At 38.4% G+C, this 20,610-nt stretch overlaps 1 protein-coding gene across 1 annotated transcript in view; it reads left to right on the top strand.

The window, feature by feature from the left end:
• KIF13A (kinesin family member 13A) overlaps positions 1 to 20,610 on the top strand; it is a 116,751-nt gene that overhangs the window by 69,402 nt on the left and 26,739 nt on the right. The window contains exons 9-16 of the mRNA XM_009326501.1: positions 3,285 to 3,396; positions 3,804 to 4,016; positions 5,609 to 5,719; positions 6,838 to 6,972; positions 8,166 to 8,296; positions 10,104 to 10,190; positions 10,298 to 10,464; positions 16,111 to 16,321. Coding sequence (XP_009324776.1) covers positions 3,285 to 3,396; positions 3,804 to 4,016; positions 5,609 to 5,719; positions 6,838 to 6,972; positions 8,166 to 8,296; positions 10,104 to 10,190; positions 10,298 to 10,464; positions 16,111 to 16,321 — 1,167 coding nt within the window. The remainder of the gene's footprint in view (positions 1 to 3,284; positions 3,397 to 3,803; positions 4,017 to 5,608; positions 5,720 to 6,837; positions 6,973 to 8,165; positions 8,297 to 10,103; positions 10,191 to 10,297; positions 10,465 to 16,110; positions 16,322 to 20,610) is intronic.

The raw sequence follows: 20,610 nt of genomic DNA, 5'->3' as shown, positions 1-20,610 counted from the left end.
CTGTTGTAAACACTCGTTCCTGTCTTGGGACAGCATGTTGCAGAGGGGAGGCGATGGATTGCTCTCCCACTTACTGAAACAACAGAGAGTTGTGTTATTTTGTTAATATCTTCATAAAGTTGTAATAAAAATTACTTCTGTTTTTTCTCAGAGCTGATGCAGAGTTGCCTTGGTGAAGGTGCTGGGTGCCTGCTTTTTGTTACCGAGGTTTTTGGGGGACTTGCCATACCTCATAGGAAAGCTGGATGTGCTTGTTCCTCCCCAGGATGTGCTAGTTCCCATACCGAGGGTAGAAACGCAGGTGCTTAACAACTCTTTGTGGTGTAGTCAAAGAATTTCTAGAATACAATAGTAGGAGGAAGCAGAATAAACAAGCTGTCGATTAGTGGCTAAGAAAAATACTTTCTGTGAGCAGTCTGCAATTTTAACTCTGATTAGTAAAATCATAGCTGTCATTTTAACTTGAGGATGCAAAAAGAAGCCTTTAAAATGTAAGCGGAGGAGGGAAGGAATGGGTTGGGACAGGTCTGGCTCCAAGCTGATTTTAGGGAGTTTTTTCGTATTCAGAGTTAACTGATAGAAAGGTGGATTCTGCTCATTGAAGAACTTGGTTGTAAATTGTACAGAAGTAGCTTGAATGGGTGTCATTTAGGGATAGAGTTGTTCCCTGCGGTGAGGAAGCACCACTTCCCTTCCAATGCCGCTGACTCAGGCCCGTGGTGGGAGCGTGAGAGCTTCCCGATGCCCACTAGCCAGGGCAGCCTGGTCGTGCCTGAGGAATAGGGGCAAGGAAAACAAAGTGTGCAGAAATGGCACTTTCGCATGCTCTTGCACCACATAAGTTCACTCTGCTGCTTCTGTAACTGCCTCGGTCTGCCGTGCGCTACGGGCTTAGGCCTTCTGGTTGATTCATTATATAAGTATTGTGAGATAGGATCAAAGTAGTGACGGATCTCTGATGCATCATTTAGCATGAAGCAATGCAGCCGATGAGTCCTGTAATTACTTTGGGCAGCCATTTCTTTTACTGCTTTTCTTAAAGTCTTTAAACAGCGTTGTATTATGAAATCTCAAGCCGAATACATAAATGACTCCAGTTTGGCTTTTACTGCAGATGTTAACAGTTAGTTTAAAATAAAATCAGTATTTATAAGGAGCAGAAATACTATCACATCTTTTTAATCCTGTGTTAAGAAACTGTAGCTTATAATTTCCTGCTTATTAAAATGCAGTGCCCATAACTCAAAATTGGTGTTGCAGCCCTGTTGTGAAATAGTTTTCAGTGACAGGCCTTTTTGAATCCCTGTTCTTCCTATCTCCCTTCTGACTGACGCCCCCTCCCTCAGTTTTTGGCTTTGGTTTTCATGTTTCCTGTCATTTAAAGAAGGAAAGAGGAATAGGAGGAAAATAGGCTAGGGTGATTTTTTAACTTCACGGTCCTTGAAGGTGGACTCCGTTGGGAGTATGCTGGTGGTGCTTTTCAGTTGTGCTGGAGGAGGTTGCTACGGAGCAGTATACAGCATCCTACTGTTTGTTCTCACATGTTTAGCGTGCTGTCACCTCTGTCTGTGGAGACCAGAGATTGGAGGCAAGAACCAATTCTCCCTCCCCCATCCTCCCCCCACAAGCTTTCAGAGGTTGTTAGGCTTTTGTTTAGGTCACAAACTAAAACTAACGGTCCTTTTTGCTGTGAAGTTTTCATAGGTGAATTGGAAATTTATCCCACAGACAAATTTACAAAATAGAGTGCTCTCTTGGGAGATCAAATTGCCTAGCCTCTTGTTAAATTTCTTTTCCTTCTAATTTTGCTTTCAGGTCTATGCTATATCTTCATACCGCTTTGTGCTATATGCAATATGGGACATCTTTTGTCACACACGTAATGATTCTTGTTACCTTACTGTCAGATGTATCCTTGAAATATTCTTCTGCAACGTTTTTGTCATTTTCTAGTGTTATTTCTGAACCACTGGTAGTTCCAAGCAGCACTGAGGCCCTGTTACAAATATTGTGCAAACACGGCCTATCAGCTAAAATAGTACTACTACTTTGAAAAGAAAGCTCAAAAGGACAGAGTGGAACAGTACAAATAAAGATTTATTTGGCTATCTAATTGCAATGCTGCTGAAGCTTTCCTTGGTAGTTACAAAGAGTAGCTGGATAATTGGGCATGTGTGTGACAGACCAGTATGCTCTTGGGCTTCAGCACTGTCTGTTTTAAAACCCTTTAGGCATCTGTTTAATGTTCTCAGGCTCCTGAACCAGCTCATTATCTTAAACATACTCACCCCAAGAGCCCCAATGTCACTTAAAATTTACACAGGGTTGTATAACAATTGGATAACACGATGCACATATGCTTTGCACAGATTGCTAACACAGTTACCCCTGTTGGTGGAAGTGGTACATGTACCAAAATGAATGAGTTATCTGTATTTTCTTCATGATGCCAGAGTGGTGTTTGGGATGTGGCTGCGTGCTAAGCAATTTGGGGGCTTTTCTCTTTCATGCTTGTGCAACATTTTTGTGACTGGGAGATTGTTTGGTCTGTTCCCCCCACAAGAAGCTGGTGAGGCTCCATCTCAATTATAAGTCAACCCATTTGTCAAGGGACCTCCTAATCAGTATCTTCTGATGAGCAGTCTTCCATTGTCATGTGATGGCTGATAAGTTACTGGTTCACCAGGCAGACTAGTTCTCCTGGGCCATAGCTGGCTTTGTCTTGAAGGTGCCTCCTTATGGCTAATGAATTGTTCAGTTTTAGTCTGTTGTTGAGCCAGTGCTCTTAAAACATTGTTTCTAGAGACAGGGGATTCTTGCTGTGCTGCCAACACTGACTCCTAACAGCGTCATGAGGCAGTGTCCAAGATAGAAAGACTTCTAGTCTCTGAGAAAAGGTAGATGTGTAATCAAAGGCAGTCATTCTCCGTGTACTGAAGCAAGCTGCTTTGCACTTTTCAAACTATTTAAAATACCTGAATATTTCAACTTAGTCTTCCTGGATCTTGGTCTTAGTACCAGATGAGATGAGACACTGTAGATACCATTTTTTTTCCTTCCAAATATGTAACTTCAGTAAAAACATTGCCCTTTTTGGAGCAAGGCAATGGGCAAGCTGATCTCCTGTGGTCATTTCCAACTTAAATTATTCTGATATTTTAAAAATCGGATGTGAACTTCTGCAGAGCATAAATTAAACTCTTTAGCGAATCCCCTTTTCTGTGTTTTATTAAATCTACATTTGGAATATGTGTTAAAGTTGTTCTACTGTGTTTCATTTATAGATCACTTTCAACACTGGGCTTGGTTATATCATCACTTGCTGACCAAGCAGCAGGGAAGGGGAAAAACAAGTTTGTGCCTTACAGAGACTCTGTACTCACTTGGCTTCTCAAGGTAATTAATATTTTCCGTTCACCCCATTCACAAGATGTTGGCTTAATAGTTTGTAGGATCATTGTAGCATACCTCTGTGTATGTGGACTTATCGGGTTTTTTTTGTTTGTTTGGTTTTTTTAAAGAAAGGAGCTAAGGAGCTCTCAAGGCTATAAGTTGTTCCAAATAATACAGACAGCTAAGTGTATCTTGTGTTAATTCTATGTAAAGTCCTATTTGGCTCTTTTCAGTTATAGTGGAATCAAAGCTGGTGGAGGTGGCTGGAATTGTTCAGGGATCATGTTTGCATTCAGAGTACCTTTCAGTGTTTAAATAGTAACCTTTGTATTTTAAGTATCTTTGTAAAGACATTGTGTAGTCTCAGAAGAATTTTTAATCGTCAAACTTTCTGTGGATGCACTCTACAGGACAACTTGGGAGGAAACAGCCAAACTGCCATGATAGCCACAATTAGTCCAGCAGCAGACAACTATGAAGAAACACTCTCTACTCTGAGATATGCAGACAGAGCCAAAAGGATAGTTAATCATGCTGTGGTGAATGAAGATCCAAATGCTAGGGTCATCAGAGAATTACGTGAAGAGGTTGAAAAACTGAAAGAACAGCTCTCACAAGCTGAGGTAACATTATTCATAGTACAATGTAAACTGAGTTTCCCAAGGAAATGTCAGACTCTGGCTGGAAGACTAGCTTTCTTACTAAGTCTTACAAAATGAGAAAAGGAAGTGTCTTGCACTTTTTTTTTTTAAATAATTAACCTGTTTCCTGAAATAAATCCAACATAATGTTCGCTTATTTTTAATAACTTTTAAATGAGGACAACATTGTCCTGATGATGACCCTTGTCAAAATAGACTGTTCATGAAGAACTTCATGTCAAGCAATAATTGATGCGGCACAGGTAAGAGCTAGAGTACAACTTCATTCTGTAGACTTACTAGCAGAATTTTTTTTTGCATTGGTGGACTATATAATTTTACGACATCAAATGGAAAAGTGTGAAAAGCTGTAAATCTGGTATTGGACCACAAAATATGCGGGATGTTTCTCTCCTTGACACTTGTGAAAATCTGTAAAAAATTGTCAAAACTGCAACAGCAAAACCATCAGCAATTTGCTTTACTGCCTTAACAGTTAACACTGTGAGATTGCTGCTTATCTTAGATTTACACTTCTAATTGGAGAGTAAAGTATCAGGGTAGGATAGTTTACTTGGTGATATCTGAAGAAATTAGGCACTGTACTGTAGGAAAATATTTTTGATCTTTTTAGGCAAGACACAAAATACTGGTGGAAAAAGAACAGAAGTGTGTCTGAAGGTAAACTTGTGTGGTGTTTAAACTTCACATTCATTTAAGGAATAATGTTCCTTGTATGAACAGTTCCTTACAGGCTGAAATGGGAAAATCTGCTTTAAGAAAAAGGAGCCATTCACTTTTTTTGTAAATAAAAATCTGTTTTAATCCCATATTTAAATCAGAAAATATTATTGTAGCATGTTCTTAATTATGTTGGCAGACTGTGACTGAACACAATCAGTAGGATGGTGTCCAAAGTCTTACAAATTTTTTTTAAAATGTTTTTTCTCTTATACCTTCTGTTAAAAACAGTTATATAGAGTTATAGGCCAGCCTGTTGAATGGTTACTTGGGACTGGATGCATTCAAACCCTTTGCTTTTGTTTCCTATTGTGAAATGAGAAGCCTGTGTTAGCTCCAGAGCATGCCTTCCTTCGAAGGTAGTCAACATGGTCAGTCTGAAAGCTTTAATGCAACTCTAGGAACACTTACGAAACCAAGATAGAATGGAAGGCTCATTTTCGAGAGGAATTTGTATTTGAAACTGCTGTTGGAAGAAAGACTTCGCAGTTGAACTTCAGACAGCTAAGACTTAAAGTTTTTAAATATTCAGATATTTTTATACAGACACTGAAGTTTGAGTGGCCAGGCCCAGAGATTTTGTTGGTTCCATTAGCCTCTGGAGCTATGTCGATCTTCAGCTATTTCAGATCTGGACTCATTATAGGTTGATTCTGTCCTCTTCCTTTGCAAGTCACCTGTTTCTTCATCTTCTGCCATGGAAAACCTGAGGATATAGTTGAAATCTATACTTGTTGCATTTCATATTATGTTGCTGTGTTCAGTTTCCTTGTGCAAGCAGACATTGCAGTGGGAAGAGTAGCTGAAGGTTTTTGCTAATTTCTATCTTTCAGGCCATGAAGGCACCGGAACTGAAGGAAAAACTGGAAGAATCTGAAAAACTAATAAAAGAGCTAACAGTCACCTGGGAAGAAAAGCTAAGGAAAACGGAAGAAATTGCACAGGTATTTCAGAAATTTTGAGGAGGAAAGGCCAGATACTCATATAGTGCAAGTCAGCTGAATTTCATGAGCTTGAGTGAACTGTGCTGTCTTCCCCACCAGCTATTTAGAATTCCTCTGGATTTTTGTCTTTTCCCCTGGTTTCTGGGTTTTTTTTTTAAAGTCTAAATTTCATTAGAATAAATGTAGCTGTGTCAGGATATCATTGATTAAAGCCAATACTTGATTTTAAAATAAAACATCAAAATATGGTTGGGCAGCTCATTTATTTATAAGACCACAGTGGGATCTTGGATGTGTTTCCCTTAAAGTGACTAAGAAAATGAAGAGTTACGGAAGAATCAGAATTTTGGGCGGTATTTGTTACTTTTGCTTTTAGTGACGACTTAACCAGAAAAGGAAAATGTGTACGTGTATTCACTAATGTTTGTACATTATTATTGTATTTAAAATAAGACTTCCAGTGTACTTTTCTATCATTTCCATCTATAGCTTGGAGAACGAGTATTGTTGGTTTTCCTTTCCGGTCCTAATGTTTGAGAAGCATGCTTCGGTGTAACCACTGTGTTTAAATAATAAAAAAAGAAAGGTGGGGGGGAGGAAACCAAACCAAACCCAACCAGCCAAACAAAAAACCCCAAACTGTAGCAAAGCAAAAGACGTGTGATCGAGTAGATGCTTTAGCTGAATTAATAAGAACACTGCAAAAGAATAAACCTAAACTGTGGCATGCTATTTTCTAAATTATCTACGGCTATGATTATCTTTGAAATAACTGCAACTGAGACTAGTTTTTAACTAACGTAGAGGTTCAAAGCCACATTGTGTTACTTACAAGTAGCTCTAATAAAATCAGTAGGGCTGCTTAGGTAAGCAAGTGCTGCTTTGGGGAAGGAGGTGTTTGAGGATTAGATCTAACTTTTTATTGTTCATGAGTAAAAATAAATTCCGTTAAACATATGGTACTTTACCAATGTCTTAAGTTCTGTTTCTGGTAGCAATATACAGAATGAATGTTCAGCATGCGCATCTTCACTTTTAGTTGCTCTGTTTTCATTTACTTGCTATACTTGTCTCTACATATTGCAGCAGGCAAGATTAACCTATTTTTGTGCTTGCAGGAGAGGCAAAGACAGCTAGAGAGCATGGGAATTTCCCTTGAGTCTTCAGGTATCAAGGTGGGGGATGACAAGTGTTACCTGGTGAACCTGAATGCAGACCCTGCGCTCAATGAGCTTTTGGTTTACTATTTAAAGGTAAGAATGTGAACAGGATGTTTACACAGAATGAAAGGACACTTGTTTATTATTTTAAATATCTGTCTCAATTTGTTATTCAGAGTGTATCTAGATTTTTTAAGACTAGTTGCAGCAAAATAGGATAGGCCTCCTCCTACTGTTCAGGCTTTTGTTCTCCCTTTGCAGTTCAGCTTCATTGTTTTCCTAATTCATCTCCTGATTGCCAACAGTGGGAGAAGTGCTCGGCGTGTGCCAGTGTTGAGATAAATTCTAGGTTTTCCAGACAGGATGTGAATAGAATTGCCTTTTGGACTGAACTTGAAGTGAGAGCCTTGTGTCAGATGCTTCTTTTTGTTAGTGAACTGAGGATTGCTTTAAATATTCAATGAGTTAATCATAAAGAGATGATGTTTAGTAGTAATCAGTAAGAGTAAACATAGTCTTTGACAGAAAAGCTTAAGAAAAAGAGAAGGGGGGGGAAAGCACTGTTAAAAATTTACAGAAATGTATTTTCCTAGTACCGCTAGCTTTCATACCATTCTGTTCAGCATAGTCTCGTGTCAGAGTGAAATAGTGTCAAATACAAACCTAGTAAGTTTGTAAGGAAATGTGAGCTCCTTGTCAATAAGATATGAAAGAGTATCCTGTCTATTTTTATAGTTGTGCTTTAGTGGCTGAGATAGGGCTTCTGTATTTGAACAGTAGCAAATAAAGCAAAACTTCTCTAACAACAGCAAAGTAAAGTATTTCAGCAGAATTTACAATACAACTTGAAATTATGTAGAGATTAGTATGTTTAGTTGATTGCTGTATAGCTGTTTTCTGAAAGGCAGTCAACTCTGCACCTTGTTTTACTATCCATGTTGCCCTCTGTTATATACACCTATATGACATGGCTGGTTTTCTTCACTATTTGCATTTATTGCTTGCATACAAGCATGGTCTGAGGATATTTTAAAATCAGAATTTGTGTGTCGACTGCTTTATTTTGCTTTATCTAAAACTGTATGAAGATAAAGTGGAGAGCCGAAGAACAGTTTGTGTGTGACCTTTACAGTCTTCAAATCTGCTGTGGCACCATTTCTGCTCTATAGAAGTGCTTAGCAAAGGAGAGCACGTAGATTGTGCAGTCTCAGTGCTTCAGCTAATATTTTCTTAGTTATCTAAACAGTGATAGTTTGCTTGTCTCTTAGTAACAGCTTATTTTCTAGGATCACACAAGAGTTGGTGCAGATACCTCTCAGGATATACAGCTCTTTGGTATAGGAATCCAACCAGAACACTGCGAGATTGATATTGCGTTAGATGGAGAAGTTACACTCACACCAAAAGAAAATGCAAGGTAAGGAAGATCAGCAGCACTTTCCAGTGAAGTATTTGCTTTTCTTTACCAGAAGATAACTTGCATGCATTTTTATTTTACATAGTCAGAAGTATCTTACATTCTGATCAATGAGTAGCTTCAGTATAGTGACTTAAACGGATACTTAGAAGTGAAATTCAGCAATAAAGCTGAGATTTCCCCACACGTGTACACACCCACCCCCTCTGCAGCATAACAGGCTATCAGTGGTTTGGCTCAGAATAAACCGTTGCAAGAAGGTATTCAGTAGGAATGAGGGACCATTGCTTGTCTGTATATTGGGTGGTAGGAGGATCACTGAGACACTGCTGGCTATCCTGACCCGTGCAGTGGGACAATAGACTGCCTTGATGGGGGAGGATAAATTGTGCCTCGTGAGTAGTTCCTGTTGTAAAGCTCAGTATTTTGTGAGAGAGAGGTGTTTTAAAGATCTGAAGATCTTTAAATTCTTTTCTAAATCTTTAATTACTGTTGTGTCTAGTAAATGTGCAGTGTGAAGTCACGTTTCTCCTTTTGTTTCTACTTCCGTATTTTAATTATTTTTCATTTTGGGGGCACTGTGGTCTCTTGGGGTGGAATTGTAGATGTCTTTGTCACTTCATCTTCAATGGCAAGTGATAAGCAGTACCTTTGTCCTAGTTGATAGTCATGTTGCTTGACTGAAATCTGAATATCTAAATAATGTGTAGAATAGTATTAGAATGAGAAACAGAAGTTTGAGAGACACCTTTTAAAAAAATCCGATCTCTTTCATTCTGCCTTCAGTAAAATACCTCTTAGCGTTTGCATTTTTCTTCTGCAGCCTACAGTGCAAAATTTCAAACAGATGGGATTCAGACTTGTGGTGATATAGTTACTGTACTGGAAATCAGTCATTTTGACTGGCAAGAACCAAAGGCACATGTCAGTGGAAAAAACATACTTTTGTTTTACTCGTGCCTGATCTGCAATGCTTAAGTAGCTGTTCTTAAGATACTGGTGTCAACAGAAATTTAGTTACCAGAATTTAATTGGGGGAGGGGGGGAAATAATCTGGTTTTAAATCAATTGCTTACATGTCTGTGTTGACTTACTTGAGAGAGATGGCTGAATACAGAACACTGCATCTGAAAAGGCTTTTTTCATTTTACTTAAGTTTTTTTCCCTTTCAAATAAAATGTTCTGCTTTTTTTTTTTCTGACTCGTATATGCAAAAGTTCAACAGCTCCATTTTTCCCATTTTGTGATTGAAACTTAAATACAAAGAAACCTAAATGCAAATACAGCAGTATACCAGATGTTCACAAAAGTAGACCCTTGTTAATAATAGAGACTCCATTTGCTGAAAGAATGAAACTTCGATCTAAGGGTCTTTTCTTACGCGTGAATGCTGAGTACGCTAACAGTATGTTTTACAACTGTGTGTTGACTAACTTATATCTTTGAGAGTTTTATCAGTGGGATTTGCATGCAACCAAGTTTACAGGCTGTTCATAAGAAGCAGGCAGTGACCCAGTTTGAGAAATGGGCATTTAAAGAAAACTGTGCAATTAAAAGCAACCTTGTCTGTATATTTAATGAAGAGTTCTATCAGCCAAAGCTGGAGGGGAAAGGTGCTTTGTGTTTAATTCTGACAGTAGAAATCAGACAAGTAACTTTCCCGTTGATTCTTTAGTGAGAACCTAGCAGATTTGTGCATCATATGATACAAATCACTGTCTGTAGATGGGAGAAGCAGTAGATCTTGTAGTTACTTTTCAACCTTTTATTTTTAGGATTTCACTGAAGTTGTATTTTCTTCTTGCAGATCCTGTGTAAATGGTGCACTGGTATGTTCTGTCACTCAGTTATGGCATGGAGATAGAATATTATGGGGAAACAACCACTTTTTTAGGTAATAGTTGATATTTATATTCCGGCCTCTTTACATTCAGCCTATTTCTTTTTTCTTCCACTGTTCTGCATAAACTTTTTAGCAACTGAATTTCAATTTTTACACAGAATCAATTTACCAAAGAGGAAACGACGAGATTGGCTGAAAGACCTTGAGAAAGAAACTTCATTAGGAGAGCATGATCTGGATGCAGCTAGTGAAGCTTCTTCAGAACCAGACTACAACTATGAGTTTGCACAAATGGAAGTTATTATGAAGACACTGAATAGTAATGGTAAGGCAGCTGGTTCTTTTGGATTGTCTAAAAAATTCAGCATGGAACGTAATTTCTGGATAAAGCAAGTGGTACACTTGCTCCAGGGGCCTTTGGAGCATTTTCAGAAAAAGATATTTTACAGAAACTAAATTAAAAAAATATATGCACCTAGGTATAAATACAGACACACACACAAATTAGTAGTTGGTTTGTGCCCTGACAATGCAATTTTATCTGTACATCTGTCCTTTATAGTGCAGCTGAGTTGTAATCATCATGTCAAATCATCATCTAATTCCTACTAACCTCTTGCTTTTGCAAGTTACTGCAGACAAAAGGGTGCTCCAGGTATGGCTCAGTTAGTTTCATCCTTCCTTTTGTATCAAATATTACTGATACCATTTTAACCTTAGTAGAAAAACGCTGAAATGATAACAAAGCAATAGTCAAATGTCAGCTAGCGTGGTTTTTAATGCTTGATCACTCTCAATATTTTATTTAATCTTTGTTAAAACCTATTGTGATGCCTTTTTTTTTGGACAGCATAATAACATACAGTATATAGAAAATAATTGTATGGTGTATATATAAAATAATGTATGGTGTATATATAAAACAATGTGGTGTTTTCATGGTTTCCAGAAAGCGAGTCATAGTTCATATGGTATAATATGGTATGAAGAAATGCTGAAAAACTTGGCAAACTGCTGAATGCTTTGTACAGGTTTTTTTAATAGACAGAATTTGAGAGGCAAATACCTTGGTTTTTGGTCACTGACCAAGAAGACCCAGTAGATGGTGTTTCATTGCTTTCTGTTCTCTTTTCTTCATATCTTTGCAGTATTTCCATTGTTTGCTATAGTTTACTTGTTGAGATACACTATTAACTTTTTTCTTGGTCTCCTCTTATTCTTTAACTTTGTCTGATTTGCTCTTGAGTACAGTGTGATGGTTTCATATGCTTGGTACTCTAGCAATAGTTTGCAGGTTTTTTTACAGTTTGATATTAATGGGATTGCTTGTGTGAGTGAGTTACAGGGTGAGGTCATTTAAGTTGATGTGAAATTACTGTTTGATAACAGAAATATTCTCATTATGGTTCACTCATACCAGGAGACGAATTTCAGATGAATCTGCCATCCTGGTGGTCTTCAGTGTTGTCATCCCTTGTGAAGATTCTGTTACCTGTCTTAAGGCCTCAAACCATCCCGTATCTGTGCCAAAACTGGGACAAAGGTTTTGAACTCAATTGGCTCATGCATGAGACTGCTGGAGAAATTTGAAAGCATTAATCGATGTTTGATCTGCTTGTCACTAACCAGGGATTTGACTAAACTGTAGCTGTCTACAGTGAGTCAGTGTTCTTTGAATGGAGAGTCACGTTTTTTGGTTTTCATATGTTGTTATCTAGCTGATGGAAATGATTCTTCACAATATTTCAAGTGTCTTTACATTTTAGTTCTGTAGGCTTTTTAAATATAGATTGTGGTCCAGACCAATTTTTGTCTTGGTCAGTTGTTTTCTGTGTCTTTGTTCAAGAACAATACAGACCTTGCTGTATCATTAGAGCTCTTTCCTCCCTAATGCATGGCAAATGTTAGCAGTCATACGTGTCGCACAGTTTCAGAGGCATCATAACCCAATTATTCTGCTTCTTGTCTCTTCTGCTCCCTCCCACATAGGTGTTGCTTAACTAAGTTGGAGCAGTAAGTGGTAATAAAACCCTGACAAAACAAGTGACTGTGAGGATCATGGACTGGTCTTTTGATTCAAAGCCTGGTAGCGCTTCCAGGTTCTGTTCTTCTCAATGGTGTAGCTAAAATACAGGTTTTTTTTTAATGACAGGCTTCCAGTTTGTTGGGTGAGAAGTAAAGCAGCTTTGTTGCAATGCTGTTTATTTATTCTTCCTGAAAAAGAAAAATAAATATGGGTAAGGAAGAAGAAATAACTAAATAACTGAAGACAGTTAATTCTATTATCCATATTCTCTGGAGAAGCCCTAGGGAGGGAATAAAGAGGTGTCTTAAAAATTTTATTAGATAGTTATTTTATAGGCATGTATGGGTTTGGGATTTTTAATTCACATCAGTGGTTTGATACAGCCCAAAGCAAGAGGTTTTGATTTTCCTTTGTTTTGGTTTTTTTCCCCCTTGGTCTATTTGAGAACAGTAACCCTTTTTAAATAAATAGCCTAGCTTCTCCAGGGTGCAAACACATTTGTTTTTATCACATGTAACCCGTACAACAGTGTCACATATTGCATCCGGCTCCAGAGAAGCTCTGAGGAAAATGTGTAACTTTGAAAACAGCTGTAAAGAAAACATCCAGATTCTTTCCTCTCTTCAGCATGTTCACTTTCTTTTGGGGGATTCTGCCAGATCAGCTTTGTACCACTAGTTTGTGATGCTGGTCAAACACAGAATGCAGCAAAGAAGTTTACTTTATTCTTGTATACGGTGCAGTGGTTAAGTAAACAATGTGATTAGTTTATGCAGCTTCTTATTTAAGCAAACAAATCTGTTACAGCTCAGGGTGGGGATTTTGATGAAACTTAGCAAAGCAGCCTGTGTCATAACCTTCTAGCTTGCTTAGAAAAATGCACTTACATGAAATCTTAAGGAATTTATTCAGCATTGTTGTTACTGGATTAACAGATTCTAAATGTCAATTAAGTGACATTGCAGCAAGGTGATAAATGCTGCTCATCCTATGGAGAAAGTACATTCTTCTGGTTCAATGTTAATATTCTAACATTTTGCAGAGGATTAACTGCATATGAATGGTCTTCTCAGGGCCATTGAACTCGTCACGTAAATATGTAAAGAATTGGGACTTGGGACTTTTAACACTGTATGGAATTTGCTGTGCGTTTGGCAGGCACTGGGTAGAATCTTCCCTAATTTATTTGACTTTGCATGAGAAATCCAAAATTGTGGAACATGGTGTTTAAATCTAACTTAAACACTATTGTAGTTCTTTTGAATTGTGAAAAACTTGACTGTTTATTTTTTCATCTTCTAACTAGATGGTTTATAATTCACACCATATTTTGCTTTTTCACTGTGAAAGGCTTGGGGTTTTCGGTGTAAACTCTTTCAAAAGTTAAATCTAAGACTTTTCTAAAAGTGTAAATTTACCTTTTGCATTTCAATATAAGCATAACCCACCTTTTTTTCCCCCTAAACAGTAGTGGATTTCGTTGACATTGGGAATTTTTAGACTAGGTTCTTGCATCTTGTTCCAAATATTTTCCATGGTATAATTTGATCCTGTGGTGGCTGTGATTCTGTAAGTCTAGGTGGCTGAAAATATTGCTTTTGTTAAGGAAATCTGCTCCCTGAACTCGGAGCTGGTCTTTGAGCAGTTTAGGAAAGTCTTGTCTTAATGAGTCAGCCTTAGATTCATTTCCTGTGTTTGCAAACACAATAGAAGGCTTTTAATTTCTTCCATGCCTCTTCTCTATCTTCTGTGTAATGCCTGATTTCTCAACCATTCTTACACATAACTAAAACTGTTTTAGGGATTATGCAGTAAAACCTATGCATGTGAAGGTAATTCTGGTATTATCTGGAGGAGTTGGGAGGATAATGATGATGCAGATCAACATAATAACTTGGTTTGTTGTCTAGAATATTAGAACTTGGTTCAGTCAATTGTTTTTGTTGCACTGTCTGTTTAAAAGCTAAAAATAGCTAACTGTCTTTGTGAGAATGTCACGTACTAAAAAGTAATATTTCTGGTTATTTTAAGACACTTTTATGCATCACTGTTTTGCTATTTGGTTGCTATTTATACTGACTGATTTTTAACTTTGTGCTTTATGATTACCATCGTGGTGGTATTTTATGATGCTGTTGTGTGAAGCCGGTGATTTCTTCCATGGATAAGGCTAGGGCCACAGTAGCAACTTGCAGTAGTGTCTGTTTTCTGCTAAAAATAAGGATGTGCTTTACATAAATCTTAATATTTCAAAAAAGGATGCTGAGAGGCAAATACAAACCCACTGTAACAACAGAACCCTGGAGATCCTGTTTGCTTCTCTGGCACTTACAGTAGGAAGGATTTGTGTTATGAAGTGACTTGCCTCAATGGCCATGTATGTTAAAATTGCAGACAGTGAGCTAGTTTATCTTTAGCAAAATTGGTCTTGATAGTTTTAGTACTAAGTTGTTATAGATTACTAAATACAGTAATGCTACATTGGTTTGCGAAGATACAGGGGATGTGGTTTTTGGGAGAGTGTGTGTACGTGTTATGGTGACCAACAGACACTGCTAGTGATGAAAACCCTATAGAACCTTTCATGTGAATCCTCTATTGCATGCTATAGTAACCCAAATCTTGTTTCATGTGGCATTGTAGTATCAGGAAAACATGTACAAAATCTTACGAGGACTGAGTTTTGACAGCAAGATGGTTCATAACTAAATCGCACTGATGTGTTTTTTGGGTGGGTTTTTTTTTGAGAAGCACACCTCTAGTTCCAAAGTGGGACGGTGTAATTAAATCTAGATTTATTTTTCTCCCTCCTTTGTGACAGACTGGCATCCGTATAAGTCACAGCGGCTCTTTTTTCATTTATATTTGCAAAATGGAAGAGGTATCACAAACAATTATTTTAAAGCTGAAGTGTTCTGAATTTGAAAATCCTGGCATGTCCTAGAGCTGCAATGTTGCTTCCCCTAATAATCCACCACTCCAGCTATGGAACTCCTCTCCCTTCCCCTTCTGATGTACAGAATCAGCAATTTGTTAGGTGATGTGCTGTCACTCAGATATTCATCTAGATTGGTCTTGCAAACCACTTTTTTGCTGTATTTAAGCTTTCAGATGTATATACATGAAACAGATACATACTGGTAGTATATAGAAGGAGCTTATTGCATTGAATTGCCCTTTCAGAGGCACAGTCTGGCATTGGACCTAAACCCGGGAATAGAGAGAGTAATGTTTCTTTAATTTGAATGCAATTTAGGTTTAACTGTAGCTGATTGACACAAGCAGTTGTTGTTTTAGGATGGAGTATCCAAATGGATATTTGTTCTGGGTTGATACAGAGGTGAAATGTGTTTCGTAAAGCTAAATGCAGAAATCCCCTCCAGAAGGTACTTTGTCTGCTTCAGTGCTGTGAAGCATATTGGTGCAATGCGATGCGTGACTAGTCAGGCAATTTGTTTGTCTCAATTTTCATCTGCAGCTCTCCAACATGTTTCATTCTCTACCAAAATGGAGAAAGTAAATTGCTTTTTACTTCCGTAAGTCGTTTCCTTCTCTGGTTAACATCATCTTCCCTTGTATTTTGCTTTGTTTTCTTCTTATTAATGTGTCCCCTTTTCCATCTATTCTTTTTTTCCTACTGGGATTCTGGAACATACTATAACTTCACAGTATTAAAGTGTGCAGTAGACGAGGGTCTTCCCCATTGTTCTAGCCTCTTTGCATGCTGTATTTTTTTTTTTTCTTGTTCGGATTTATTTATTTAATGCAATATTTATTATTTTGGCTTTTGTTTTGGTGGGCAATGGCCATCTTGTGTTTGCAAAGACTCTGAGACATGTTGATTGCTGTTACCAAATAAATAATGGGTGTTCTGTAATGCTGAAATTGCATTTTCTCACTGTTCTGGGTTTTTTCTCTTTTTTTTTTTTCCTTTCTTCTTTTTAGACCCAGTACAAAATGTGGTCCAGATTTTGGAGAAGCAGTACTTGGAAGAGAAGCGGAGCGCTCTTGAGGAGCAGCGGCTGATGTATGAACGTGAGTTAGAGTTGTTGCGGCAGCAGCTCTCTCCAGAAAGGCAGCATCAGCATGGCAGCGACAGACTCTCCTACACTGCTCAGACTGCACAGCAGAAAGTAAATCTCTGGACAGAAGAGAGGTGAGAATACTGGAGTTAAAACAAAGGAATTAAGAACTACAAAGGGTGAAAGATGGGACTTGAGCCATTTGTCAGAAACTTACAATATTTTTTGGTAGAGTTGACATGCAGTACAAGATCTGCCTGTACCAAAGTATGAGCATTTCATTTAGGACTAGGTTCTGATGCGTAACATGTGTACAAGATCTTCCTGTTTGATTTAATACACAAATGAAGAATGTAGCTTTTATTGATAAGCATTATAGCATTTTTTTTGTTGTTGTTTTTTTAAACTAGAAAAGTGCTTCTGAAATGTTTGGTTTAGTGATTATTGTTTTCAGTTACTTCTGGAAAGAAAGGAAAGGGTAGTGCAGAGGTAAATTTGTCAACTCAAGACTACTAAGGAGTCCACTAAGGAGTATTGTGTGTTGAGGGTATACAATAAAGAGCATGGTATTTTGCAATCTAAAACCATAAAAAAACCAGAAAATGCAAGTCCTTAAATGTTGTATGTACGTGTTTCGAAAAGTAAGCCCAGCTTTAGAAGAGGATTGCTGTGTATTGGAGAACTGCAGAATAGTCAAATAGAGTATGTTTGAGCTGTTTAGGAAGTAAAAGGCTTGCCGTGAGGTGAAAAGGCCTCTTTACAAAGGAATAGCATGGCACCTGAATGCAGCCTTGGTGAAAGATCGTCGTGAGATTTGCAGGGGGAGTTTAAAACGCTGACTAGGAAGATGTGAGTAGAGTTTAAGCAGCACGTGTGTGTTCGCATCTTGACAATGGGAGAAGCTTGCTCTTAGTATCATCGGGGGGAAAAGGATGTCAGCTCCATGGAGAGAAGTTCTAGGGGCAGCAAGCGAGATGATTTAAGTTTTCAGCATACAAATGAGTATTCTGTCATTGGCTTAATACAGCAGGAAGAATGACTAGATGTACTAACAGGTTTCTTGTGAGTTTCTTTTTAATCTATTTTCTTTGAAAACAGAAACTTTGTTATTCACTCAGCCTTTTTCCTATATGTAGTGAGTTTGAGTGCTCTTTCCTATTTTGATTATTTTTGCTTTATTCTCCGCCATTAAAAAAAAAATCCATGTACAAGAGGAGTCTAAATGAAGATAGCCAAGATTGTGTTGCAGCTTTCAAATTCAGAGTGTTAGAAATAGAACAGAACAGATCTTGGTTTTGTGCAAGGTTTTGTTTTGTACTTTCTGCCCACTTTGGTCTGGGGAAAAACCCTAAACAAATAACAAACTGTTGACCAGTGATGACTAGAATGTTTTCCATGGCAAGTACAGGGGGAAGCGTGTTTCAGCTTTAATTAAAATAATTGTTTGCCCCATAAGAGCTAAAAACAGAATCACTGGGAACTGAATGTAAAGCATTGCAGAGTCATAGTTGGGATTTGCAGGCTCTTTTAGGGCTGCAGAAGGAGTGCAAAATGAGAAGCACGCTAGTTGGAATCACTGCTATTCAGAACTGCTTTGAGCACAGCAAGGCCAGCAAGAAATCATTGATAACCCACTTCAGTAGCAGAGATGAGATCCGGGCTTACTGGCAAGGGAAGCCATACCTCTAAAAAGTGCAACAGAAGGGAAAAGGAAGGAGCAAAAAAATTCTTGCCTGTCCTTGAGAGTTGAGAAGAAAAAATTGTAACTGATCAACTTAAAATTAGCCAACCACCACAATCCTGTAATGACATAAAAAATGAGAATCTGGAGTGGTATCAAGGCTAAGTGTTCTGCCAGCCTTCTCTTCTCAATAGGTGTTAGACATTTCTTAGGAGGAGCTGTGCCTTGAACAAGCATTTTTGCCTCTGGATTTCATGGGTAAATGCTTTACTCATACAGAGTAAGCTGTTGAACTACTTGAAGACTGTACTTTGCTGCATTGTAAAAAAGAGGAGAATGAATGCTCTTTGTAGCTATCAGTAAGGAGTCTGATAATGTTTTGGTGGCACTGCCATTGAATAAGCAGTTCTGGAAGAACTAATTACCAGTTTCCTGTCCTCCAGAAGATCCTCTTAGGTATACTTTTTATTTATTTATAGTTCTAGAAGAGGTTTGGGCTTCTGAAAAAAAAGGGCAAAAAATTTGAATCTTCTTAAATAAGAAACCAGAAAAAAATCTTTGAGGGATTTCTGCTGTAAAAGCATGGCAACATGGTGCTGAGAAGGTGTTTACTGGCCAACTGGCCAGAGGGCAAGAAATGCGGGGAAAAAATGGGATGACTGGATGTGAAGAACGTGCAAAAGAGCCAAGTGTCTGGATTGCACGGGATTTGATTAGTGCAGTTTTAGCTGTCGCTCTGTTGCCATTGCAAATGAAGCTGAGTTCTACCGGATCGGCCAGCAAAATTAATTTGATAGGTATCGGATGTAGGCACGTGGTTGTATCTGTCAGATCAGCTAGAACACATTGCGCAGAGTTTATTCCTGCTTTATGCTGGCTATGGAAGGACAGATGATACCTGACCTGGAGTTAAAACCTGCTGGCATGAAGTTAACCCGTTGTAACTTTGAACAAATTTAATTTGTCGGGGTGAGGCAGGGCGGTGGTGTACTGCACCACAGGTTTAGTTCAGCATATTCCGTAGTTGGCATTAGGAATCGCAGAGACTTGCAATGACACCTTGTGAGTGTCAGATGTTAAGTTTCCCTAGTGTTTGGCTTAAATGATTGTTTCAGGATTTCATGTTCAGTGGATATTTGCTTCAGTTAATATCCTGATGGAGCTTGTTGTATGTTTTGTGTAGGATTTCGTAATTCTTACTATCTGAAACATTTTTTTTTTTTTGCTTAAGTTTCTGGAAGGGTGCTGGCACAGCTATATAAAGAAAAACACGACTGTAATCAGAACTACCCATAATAATTGGTCGAGTTACTCATAAGTCCTCTTTATAGTGCTAAACCATTCCTTTCTCAAGAATCTAGCTAAGGCAAGATTGGTGTGGGAGCCTCCCCGAAAAGCTCACCAGATGGCCGTTGCCCGGATCGAGGAAGGGACTGGCTGTAGCTCAGTCCCGTGGCTTGTCCAGCGCTTACAGATCAAAGCTGCCTTCTGTTTCTCAAGCTAGGCAGCTGTCTTGCAGTGGTTGCAGGTGTAATGCACTCTCAGTATTAAGTACTATTTAGTGAGTAATTCTTGACTCTACCTTCATCTCCTGGGTGAATCCAAAATTATAGCTGTCTGTGGAATGTGTCACTCCCATGGTCTGGAATTGCTCGTTTAATCTTGATGGCCCGGATAACAGAAGCAAGAGGCAGAGAGAAAGGAATTTTCCGTATAATGCCGGGAGCAGATACGGGGGAAGTGGACTAAAAATCCGAGCTGTTTATGATCCAACAAAACCCACCACTGTTACAAACTTAGGCCAAATAGGGGAGAGAGACAAAGCTGCATGTTTTAGCATGTTGAAGGCACTAAAGGTCAGGGCTGCTTCTAACACTGCTGGTCGTTTACCACTTTGGTATGGTGTCAGGGAACCAGCAGAGTGCAATTTGAATTACCCAGCTGTTCTTTGTGATATTTTGAAAAAAGATAGCCACTCAAGAAGAATTCTGTTGGGGACTGAAAGGCATATTAACAGCTGTTTGTGGTTTGTACTATAAAGACATACAAAAGATCTAAGCTTATCTGAATAAAAGCAAATAGGCAAACTTTGCCTGTATTCACAGCAAGGCCCATGAGTTTACTTGTTCCTCCTATGCTTGTCCGTAATGTAATGTATTTTGCAGAAATTAGAAGTGTATGTGCACAACGTGTACTGTATTTCAGTAGGACTTTGCATAGAAAAGCTAAAAAATCATACAGGGGAGTGCTGGTCACTGAAATATCTGAAGTTTGATCATGAGTTTTATGAAGATGATGAGATGCAGTAAATGCTGTTGGGATTACAAAGAAAAGCAGAAAGGGGGACTTCACATTTGCCCAGAGGATAATTGTGATACTTTTAAAAGGCAAATTAAAGATGAGAACCCCAGATGAGAGCGTATCTTAATATTGCAGGTGGAGGTATAGTATGTGTCATAGCAGGTTTGCCAGGTGTTATGTTAGAACAGATTTGCTCAGACAGGCCCTAGAAACCTTTTTGGAATTTGTCCCGAGACTGTTAGCTGTACGGAGTGCACAAGCTTTAACCTGTGCTCATTCACCTATTACTTAAAAGGTACTTTGGGTATATAGGACTTAAGTTTTTTTGGGTTTTTTTTAATGTGTACACTTGAGATGGCTTAAGTATAAGGAGGGAGGTCTTGGGGGTCTGTAGCACTGCAGAATCTTTAGCTGTGATGTAAAGCTGTGGCCTGCAGTGAT

This window comes from Pygoscelis adeliae, unplaced genomic scaffold, assembly GCF_000699105.1.
Source record: "Pygoscelis adeliae isolate BGI_AS28 unplaced genomic scaffold, ASM69910v1 Scaffold186, whole genome shotgun sequence".
Lineage (NCBI taxonomy): Eukaryota > Metazoa > Chordata > Aves > Sphenisciformes > Spheniscidae > Pygoscelis > Pygoscelis adeliae.
The sequence above is the reverse complement of the archived record's forward strand: the minus strand, read 5'-3'. Positions and strand labels throughout refer to the sequence as shown.